Source organism: Limulus polyphemus, unplaced genomic scaffold, assembly GCF_000517525.1.
Source record: "Limulus polyphemus unplaced genomic scaffold, Limulus_polyphemus-2.1.2 Scaffold783, whole genome shotgun sequence".
Lineage (NCBI taxonomy): Eukaryota > Metazoa > Arthropoda > Merostomata > Xiphosura > Limulidae > Limulus > Limulus polyphemus.
The window spans coordinates 202,569-213,240 of NW_013666393.1; the positions used below are offsets into that span (position 1 = coordinate 202,569).

The 10,672-nt window shown below is 32.6% G+C and overlaps 1 protein-coding gene across 1 annotated transcript; it reads left to right on the forward strand.

Moving 5' to 3' along the window:
* The first annotated feature begins 1,899 nt into the window (after positions 1–1,899).
* LOC106460510 (small nuclear ribonucleoprotein Sm D2) lies at positions 1,900–9,395 on the forward strand. Its single transcript, XM_013920221.2, has 3 exons — positions 1,900–2,058; positions 6,781–6,957; positions 9,108–9,395. The coding sequence occupies exons 1-3, from the start codon at positions 2,051–2,053 to the stop codon at positions 9,283–9,285; spliced, it is 363 nt and encodes a 120-aa protein (XP_013775675.1). The 5' UTR covers positions 1,900–2,050; the 3' UTR covers positions 9,286–9,395.
* The last annotated feature ends 1,277 nt before the right edge of the window (positions 9,396–10,672 follow it).

The window sequence follows — 10,672 nt, forward strand, 5'->3', positions numbered from 1 at the left end:
TTCTTACCGAAGAAACTTTACCGATACAAGTCCTTTCTTAAATAAAACTGGTTTATTCTTTCCGAATACAACTTTGTGATACACTTAATTTCAACAGTCGCTCTATAACAAACGCTATAATTCACAACGAACGTCTCACGTGCTCAACAATAATCTGTCAGCATACATTCAATTACTCCTTACCTCACGTTCAGTTCTTACCGGTTTATATATACAAGACTACGACTTATCTAGTAGGTTCTCGACAATTAAGGAAGGGACGTGAACGTTCGAGAAGGACGTGGCGTGATACTAGTCACGTGACCTCCGATGTCGCAACAATATATTCAAACAAGTCAAACGTATGTACAAAAATTCGTTACACTATTGTTTGCCACAGTTGAATCTAGAGCTTTAATAAATAATTCTCTTTTAATCAAAAGTCTACACCAGCTAGTTCAATTACTTTAGAACCCAAATGACAAGACGAATTATGTCTTCTCTCTTCTTCTATCACAATACAATCAGTGATAAACTCAGTTATGTTACCCTATGGGTTACTGCAGTTGTATCTAGAGCTTTAAATAATTCTCTTATACATCAATAGTCCACAAAGTCTGGTTCGATTACTTTAGAACCTAAATGACATGACAAATTATTCTTCTCTATCTCAGCTTTTATAATACAAACAGTACAACTTTCACTTTACAAATTGGCCGCTTCGGCTAAATCGGCATTCATGCAGTTTAACTTCACTTTCACTAACTTAACTTTTCTTTTGTTTGTTTTGAATTTCGTGCAAAGCTAACGAGGACTATCTGTGCTAGCAGTCCCTAATTTAGCAGTGAAAGACTAGAGGGAAGGCAGCTAGTCATCACCACCTACCGCCACTTTTGGGCTACATTTTTACCAACAAAGAGTGAGATTGACTGTCTCATTATATCGCCCCCACGGCTGAAATAACGAGCATGTTTGGTGGAACAGAGATTCGAACCCGCGACCCTCAGATTGCGAGACAAGCGTCCTAACTACGTGGCCGTAATGAAGAAACAGGTCCCTTTTTTCATCCTTAAAATTATATATATATATAGGTGTGTGTGTGCATTGCAGTGGTGTAAGAAGAAGTTATGGAGGTGCTTGGCTAGACATGCAAATTTTACAATGAGAGATTGAAAGTATAAAGAGCTGCTAAAAAACAGTTCCCGTGCTGCCAGAGGTAGCTCAACCTAGGAGGTCTTGGAGCATGCCCCCCCCCCCAGCAAATTAATATAATAATATAATTCAAAGTTGTTATATAAGTCGAATATTCCGACTCCTCTGTACTGTATATATTCCTCCAAGTCTCCCGTCATAACATTTAATATAAACTTCTTAAATTCGTAATGCTTTTCTTTCATTTTATACGCTATTCTCTTAGTGAGTCGTTTCGGCACTAATGAACAGTAGCTGTGTTTTTTTAGTTTAAGGCTGAGAACTCGTTTACAGAAGTGTTTTTGAGAACGATTGGGAAAACGGACTATATCCTTACAGCATACATCTTAAAACAACATATATAGTACGCCATCATATTGACCAAATTGTCAATAGGCCTCTTATTGCTATAAGTAATTATATAGACATTCAACTGTACCTCGTGTTATCGAAAATAATGTTGTTTCTAGTTATTTATGTATTGTGCATCCTGCACATCTTGACTTTAGGCAAAAATGTACTACTGCAGGGCAACTAGATGTTTACCTTCGTGCTATTTTAAACTTGGTTATGACCACCGAAACCCCGAAGGAGTTGTGGAAAGAACCATATGACCAAAGAGCGAAAACGATCATAACCAAACTGGTTCGAGAGCAAAATACTTCATGAAAAAAAAAGAAAAAAAAAAGCTATGTTTATAACGAATTCTTGCATTTACCTAGAGGGGGTGAGCACGATTAGCTAGTATAAGCTTAGAAAAGTTCACGGTGAGTGAATCGCTAGTTTGAGGCCTCTCAGTTTCAGGAAAAACAGACGAACTTGAAGATTGTAATTTTGCTTACAGAATTTCCGTTGTTTAAACTATCCAGTTAATTGAAAAATGTCGTCGTAAGTATATATGTATTTATAATACTTGTTTGATGTTTATGTGGGCACACTGCTTGCATGTTTAACCTAAGGCTACATAGAACTAGTAGAGGTTGGAACTTAAAATCGGATCAAAAAACGAAAAAGTACCATAATAAAGTTATATAAAATAGAGTTTTCTGCTTGACAGTTTAATAAATAATGTTATGAAATATAATGATATAAAACACAGATTCTAGGGCGTGATTACAGTGATGTGTCATCAAATTATTTTAATTTTATTATTAATATTATTTGGCTAGAACTTAGAAGCTTTCGACAGTACTGGCTGACAGAATTAGTTATAATTATATTTTTTTATAATAATAATAATAAAGAGCGTATCGCAGAAAGATCTAACATTTATAAGAATAGTAGTTTTAGTACATTAAATTGCTAAATATTGTTTTAATTTTCAGACACTAAAATAGAATGTCCCAAAACTTCTTTAATTTATTTGGCTTTCTAACTGACTTACAGGCAGGTTAAATATCCTGTCACATCTTTAGTCTAAACACATCTAGCTCTCCTCATGAACTATTGGTTTTGTTTGCTAAAACAAAAGATGTTAATCTGATTTATGTAGTTTAGAGTATGTTCCATCTATTGGTTATAAACATGTCCAATAAAAATGTCAGAGAGAATTACAGACATTTCTTAAAAGGCAGAAAATATGGGAGGGGTTTGTCATGTAAATTGAAAAAAGATAGTGACATCTCAATAAAGTAAAAAGAAGTTTAAATTCTATATTCTGGCCTTTCAGTATATATAATATGCATTTCTACATATTATTGCCACCACACCTTGTGACTTGAGGTACAGATTAAGAATTTATTTAAATATTTCCTTTTGAAATTATAAATTAAAACTTGAATAATATTAATATTTGAATTATAAACTATGTTTTGATGCTAAATTTATTAACATACATTGATATTAAAGTAGTTAAGTTTTGGATGTAACTGAACGTGACCTACACTTAGCCTTACATCATTGGTGGGTAAAGTTTGTGAAAATCTGATAAGATGTTTAACAAAGTCTTATGTTGGATAGTAACCAAATGAAAAATGTTGCTTTAATCTTTTGATGCTCTTTGAAGAGGTTACTACTTATGTTGATGAATATAAATGTGTGGATCTGGTGTATTTGGTTTTTCAAAAGTGATTTGATAGTGTGATGTACAAAAGGCTTGTTAAAAAATTATTTATATGGTTGTGGAAGATTGGTCTCCTTGAATCAAAAAGATTGCTGGAAGAAAAAAAGCCAAGGATTGTTATAAATAGAGATTGGTTGAACTGGATTAACATCAGGGCTCAGTGTTTGGATCTTTGCTTTTTTTATTTGCATCAATGACATAGAAAGAAGGAATGGTCAATAAGCTGTTTAAATTTGCTGATGATATCAATGCCTTGGTCTTATTTGTTGCTGGCGGAGAGGGGGATACTGCTGAATTGAGAAAGGGCTTAGATTATTTGGTGTATTGGGCATTTAGGTGACAGATGGCTTTTAATTATATTGAACTAGGAGGAAACTCGTACTTTTCATACAGAATGTTTTTTCTGGTTGTGGTATTTTGTATTTGAATGCATAAAGTTTATAAAATGTAAAGGCAGTGTTGTGTATTTGAAGTAACTAACACAGTTAAGTGACCTTCCTAGGCTAGCCATGTAAGAGATTAGGTTCTTATAATTCTGAATGAATCTTACAGGTGTGTAGAACATCTCATTGGCTTTGAGGTTAAATCTAAGTGGGTTATACCTATTCCACAACATATGATACCCACCAAACACCTCTGGTACAAAAGACGTTTGGAGATGAATGGTGTGATAAAAAATACAAACTTATCAATTTATCTTAGACATCAGATCAAGTGATGCTTTCAAAACCTGGGTATCAGAGACACGTATTAAAACTTAACAGAATTATTGTGTTGGTGCTGTGAGTGTCTAAACAAATGAAGAAATTTGCACACAAAACTTTAACACATAAACACTGCTGTTTGAAATGGAAATATGAGGCATGACAGATCCATTCCCCAAGTACCTTTCCCTGTATAGTACTATATACAACCATTCCTCTCTTACATGTAGTGATGTTTGTACTTCCCTACTTCTAAGTTAATTTTTGCAGAGTGTAATGAAGTTTAAAAAGCTTCTCATGTATGCACACACATCACTCTTCTAATTATATAGATGCAAGGTAATGTATGTTGGTTATAATAAATTAAACTATAATTCAAGTTGATAGAAATAACCTTAACAGTGTTATAGAAGACAGAGTTTATGGTGTTTTGGTTGATCAATGTCTTAAGCATTCAAGCAGTGTGCTGTTGCTAGTATTAGTATTATTGAATATAATTAGTGATATTTCCTTCATTTTTCAATAAGTTGAAATGAAAACATTACAAATAAGTTGTGTTTGTTTGGAATTGTTTCTATGTCTATATATTTTATTGTCCAGGATACATTTGTAGCAAAGAAGCACAAAATTTAATGACTTAAATTTTGTGCATGGAAATCTTTTAACATCACCTGCTTTTATTTTTTCTGGTGCAATTTTCAAGCAATAAGCTTGTTTTAGTTTATTATCAGATTAAATAAATTCCAAGAATTGTTTCAGGTCTTTAATTATCTAACAAAAGCTCACCTTGGTTGGGTTTGGTGACCCATGAAAAATACAAAAATGACATATCCCTAAAAAAAATAATATTATAGGTGGTTATAATTAATTATGGAAAATTATAATTGAATGCTTGGTAATTTGTCTCTGATTTGTTATGATATCATCAATTTTGAATTGTGAAGGGATGTCCAACAAATATTGATGGATGATTGGATAACGAATGTTCACACTAGTTGCCTTTCCAGCTAAATAATGGAAGATATCATAATTAACCCACACTTTTCCTTATAATTTTGATTGGTCAAAAATTGGAATTCTTATTTATAAAAAGTATATCTTGCATTGGATGTTAAACTACTAATAATATGGTCAGCTACTATGTTAATCAAAAAAAAACCTTTGGCTCCTATTGAAATGGAACCACTAAATCCTGCTTTTTGGTAGGTGACAATGCAGAAAAATGTGTGTGTGTGTGTGTTTACAATACTGAACTAACATTAACTTACAAATGATGCGACAAGTTGTCAAAAAGCTTAACATGAAGCAAATGTTATGTTTGGTTAGATAAATCTTTATTCCGATTATGGGTAAAACTGGTTTTTCACCCCCACTCTTTGAAGTAATTTGTAAAAGGTTTGAAACTTTTCATTTTTCTACTTAATGAATAGCCTATATAGAATAAAAAATGTAAAGAGTTTATCACTTTATTGTATACATCACTGGTTAAGCTTCATTTGGAGTGTTGTATTTAGTCTTGAGCTCCTAACCTTAAGAAGAACATTGAATTGTAGGGAAGGATTCTAAGTAGTTATTAGAATGATACTGGGATAGTGAGGTTGTAACACAAGGAAAAGCTAAAATCTCTGACATTTTTTTTTCTGTTAAAAAACAAACAAAAACTAATTGAGGTTTTTAAGACTATTAAGATAATATCATCATTTCATCATTTTTTTTCGTACTTAGTTATAAGAATGGTAGGACAAGGAGGCAAAATATATATTCTGGCAGGGTAGGAGTCTTCAACAGTTTTAGTTTTCTAACAAACCTATGGAATGTGTTTCCTCCAGATGTGGTGAATGGAGTAAATTTATGAAAGTTTAATGGAAAGCTTGCTAAGTATCTTAATGACTAGCTGGTTGGTGTTTGTAGTGGTAGGAACAGCCTCAATGGACCAATAGACCCTTTATTATCTTTAGACTTCTAATAAATATAGCATTTAAAGGTGATTATACAGATCAATAATTTGGACTCACTTGGAATTTACTGTATAAAGTTTTTGTTGTATTTAGAAAGAATGTTGAATGATTGAAAAGGGTTTGGAATAAAGGCTACTACAGTGAATCTAGAGATGGAATGGTTATCTTATGGGAATAGGTTGATATACATTTTATTGATAAAAAGAAGAGTAACAGGTAATCTTATTGACGTTCACAAGATTATCTGGTAGATTGACAAAACAAAGTCTCCTGATTTCTTTTGAAGGTAATAGGATGAGAGTTTAGAAATTTAAAGTTTGAAAATGACAGGCTAGAATTCTGTCAACAGTTTTATTTCCAACAGTTTAATTTTTCCTTTTTCTTGAGGATGGGTGTACAAGGACAACCTTGAATGACCCGCCAATTCCTTGTTGCCATATTTTATGATGCGAGAAGATGTGTAGAACATATCAGGAAGGTCAATTCTACAGTATTGCTACAGATTGATTTCTAGAACACTGGATGTTTCAGAACACTGAGAGAGAGAGAGAGTTGAAACATCAGATGGTAACAAGAGTTAAGTTTATAAGCAATCTTTACCCAGGAGGATGTAGAGTGTGAAGTTGCAAGCACTTGTATTGTTATTCTTAAAGAGTCAGAAGAAAAATATCTGATGTCTGAACAGTTAGGCTATTCAGATAAACAAATATGATAATATTTTGTCAACTCCCAAAATATTATGGGTTGAAATAAATGAATAGCAGTAGTTAAAACTGTTTTGCAGACTATAGGTGACACAGCCATCATTTGTTTTTGTTCAAAGTCTATTCAAGTTTCATGTTAGGATTACATATGTAAAGTAAGTTGTTTTTGTTGTCTTCTTTAGACTTCTTCAGAAACCCAAGAGTGAGATGACTCCAGAAGAATTAGCAAAGAGAGAAGATGAGGAGTTCAACACTGGCCCAATGTCAGTTTTAACCCAGTCTGTGAAAAATAATACTCAAGTTTTAATAAACTGTAGAAACAACAAAAAGCTTCTGGGACGAGTCAAGGCTTTTGATAGGTAAGTGGTATCTTTTGAAATAGAAGCCAGGCATTTACTTTTGTGGTTGAAACTTAAGAGTTACGTAGTTGAATAAATTACAGAAAGTAAATAGCCATTTGAAACTGGTACAGAGAATTTGAACTAATATATACACTTGTTTTCTTTGAGTGAGAAATACATAACATGTATAGGTTTGTAGTTTTATTGCTACTGCTGGAAACACTTCCAGATTGAATAAATCAGAAAAGTTACATTTTTTCCTTTGTTTGTAACAATCGATATTAAAGGTGGAGTCTTTCATGGGTTCTGATGATTCTTCTCCTGTAGGCTCCGAGGTTGAGCTTGCTGGGGATCAGGGGCAGACTGGTGAGAATTTGGACTCAATTTTCTCCAAATGAGTTCCTTCTTCAATCCTTGCAACCATATTCTCATTAATGGTTAACAGTAAATCTAAAATGGCATCCCCCACTGATTGGTATAGAAAACCATACTGAATTAACTTGAGAAGTCTTTCCATCATTGTTTATACTCCATACAATCAACATGTCTCAAATGAAAGCCATCTATAGTTATTGCATCAGTATCTTTATTAGTAACAACCATGATATCATTATACAATTTCACACTGACCTCATCTGTCTGATTAGGCCCCATATAGATTCAACCTCTTGATTACAGTATTTTATTTCTCTAATTTTAACAGCTGAAGTTCATTGCTTATATAAAATCACCCATATTTTTGATAAGCCTATCACTCTTAAATAATTCATAATCTGGATCTTCAAAATAAATCTTATTAACAGTGTTCTCTAAATGTAAACAAACTGCAGAAATGTTTGTTACATCACCATAACTGTTGTCATTCTTGAAAGTTGTGGTATTGAATAAGTTCCTTTCTGTGTTAAGAAATGCATAAACAAACATGGAAAGGAACTTAAGAGAGAGTATTTGTATAATTATAAACATATGTGGGTGTATAATTAGAGACGATGGACCAATCAACATGTCCTATTGGAATATTTATTTAACTTAAGTAATTCCTTATATATATGATTTACTTTCCACCTCTTGTTTTAAAAATGGACTCACCCAGTAATGGTTGTAGCTGAATATATGTTAAGCTAGCACTGTAGAGACTAGCCCTGATGATGGTAACTGTGTTACCAAAGATTTTACCTTTTCTTGTGCGAAGAAAAAAGTTGGGTTTTGTGTTTTTTACTCTTAATATCTCTAACTATATTGAAGTTTACTATTCTTTATTTTCTAAATGAATACTTTCAATCTACACACACACACAATAATTGTATATTTACATAGCGTTAAGATATTTTACCGTTTATAACCAATCTACCACAAAAATCCCGTATTAAGTAATACTTACTAGCACCACAGCTATGATGTGCAACATGACTAGTTGCTAATTAAAATAATTTACTAATGTACTACATCTTTGGCAGTTATCAATAATAGAAACAATAATTTCAACTCTTAAGATACATTCTCTTTATTTAGCTAATGCATGTGATAAATCTTTATTTTAATATGATATTTAATAACTTTAGTATCTTATAACCTAGTAGTACTACCTTATGTCATAACTCTAGGCTTAGCTGTACCTGCAGCAATAAATCTTGATTTCCAATTCTAACTAGTTAAGTAAAGTAACTATTAAATCATGCTTATAGAATTGGAAGCAGTTATTCTGATATGCATGATGAAATAAACTATATTTAAAATCTCCACTTTAAGATGTGGGGTTTGTTATAAGAGTGACATCAATCCCATAACATGATGTGGGGTTTGTTATAAGAGTGACATTCAATCCCATAACATAATGTGGGGTTTGTTATAAGAGTGACATTCAATCCCATAACGTGATGTGGGGTTTGTTATAAGAGTGACAGTCAATCCCATAGCATGGGTTGTAGAGTGCTGCTGACTAGCTGCCTTCTTTTTTATCACTAGTTCAAAATTAGGAATAGTGACAAATATACAATTTGGTACATTTACAATTGTTGTACAATATACTAAAAACCACCTCAAAAGTAAAGTTTGAAACATTAAGTTCTTTTTCAGATATGTGGTTATTACAGCAGTTAGTAATTTCTAAGGTTAATAAAACCAACAGAAAGAAATATGTCAATTAAACTTGTTATTTACTTTATCAGGCACTGTAACATGGTTTTAGAGAATGTGAAGGAAATGTGGACTGAAATGCCAAAAACTGGAAAAGGAAAGAAGAAGGCAAAGCCTGTAAATAAAGACAGATATATTTCTAAGATGTTTCTCAGAGGTGACTCTGTCATTTTGGTTCTGAGAAATCCACTAGCTGGTCAGAAACCATGATTTGTAGAAAAAAAAAGATGTATCATGTTATCCCTTTATAAGACCTTTTAGGGTTTCAGGTTGTTTTTTCTGTATGTTCGTGTCTGTTTTTAATAAAATGAAGAAGGTTTTTTTGTCTTTCTAATAAATTAATTAGTAAATGTAATTACCATGTGCATTTATTATCTAAATACTTAACCCTCTACAGGATAGCTGACAAAGCAAACATGATACAATGCTTATTCAGCTTTAAACATCTAAATAAAAACAGGATAAAGCATGTTGTGTACTATTAATGTACTATCTTCTACCATACTTCACTATTAATGTTGTACGTTGACTATGACATCATTTTCCTGTTTGCAATAACAGCTGCTGTAGATTGTGGCAAACAATTCAGACTTGGATGCTTCAGTACAGATAACATAGCTCCAGCTTTATTTATTCCATAGCTTGTGGTCAAATGCTCATTTCAATCTTTTGGATTGGTTACTTCTACTCAAGAGCAGGTTTTTGAGCAGCTAAATGTCCACTGAGAACACTTATTGCTAGTGTTACACAACTATTTACAGCTACCTTGACTAGATCTGTTCTTGTCTGTCTCATAAAGAACATTCCCTGAGACACTTAGCATCACTTTTGGAGGGTTTTGGCTTTCAGCTTCAACCAGTTTTATTATCAACACTACACATTTCACATATATTCTTCTAAAATGTTACTGAGAACTCCTAAAAAAAAGTGGAGTCTTGCCACAGATTTTCACACACACAATTCTTTGCCAGCCAAAATTTTTATTTCTACACACTTTTCTTGAATTATCTCAGTCACATATACTCTTCTAAAATGTTACTGAGAACTCCTAAAAAAAAAGTGGAGTCTTGCCACAGTTTTTCACACACACAATTCTTTGCCAGCCAAAATTTTTATTTCTACACACTTTTCTTGAATTATCTCAGTCACATATACTCTTCTAAAATGTTACTGAGAACTCCTAAAAAAAAAGTGGAGTCTTGCCACAGTTTTTCACACACACAATTCTTTGCCAGCCAAAATTTTTATTTCTACACACTTTTCTTGAATTATCTCAGTCACATATACTCTTCTAAAATGTTACTGAGAACTCCTAAAAAAAAAGTGGAGTCTTGCCACAGTTTTTCACACACACAATTCTTTGCCAGCCAAAATTTTTATTTCTACACACTTTTCTTGAATTATCTCAGTCCTGGGAGCCATGTAACTGGAAACACATCAATATGGTTGTATTATAACTTCCTTTATTTTAGAGTATTTATAATTGTGTGGCACTTTCTATTATATGAGCTATCAACATGCAACTTACACTGTTGATGCTCATTTTTACACAGCAAAGGAGTGACATTCCAGCAGTATTTGTCTTTTATACCCTTTT

What these genes read in the sequence shown, in the direction of transcription:
- LOC106460510 (XM_013920221.2), top strand. An exon ending in CGAGTCAAGGCTTTTGATAG is followed by an intron (nt 6,958 to 9,107) that starts GTAAGTGGTATC and finishes TTACTTTATCAG; the next exon opens with GCACTGTAACATGGTTTTAG.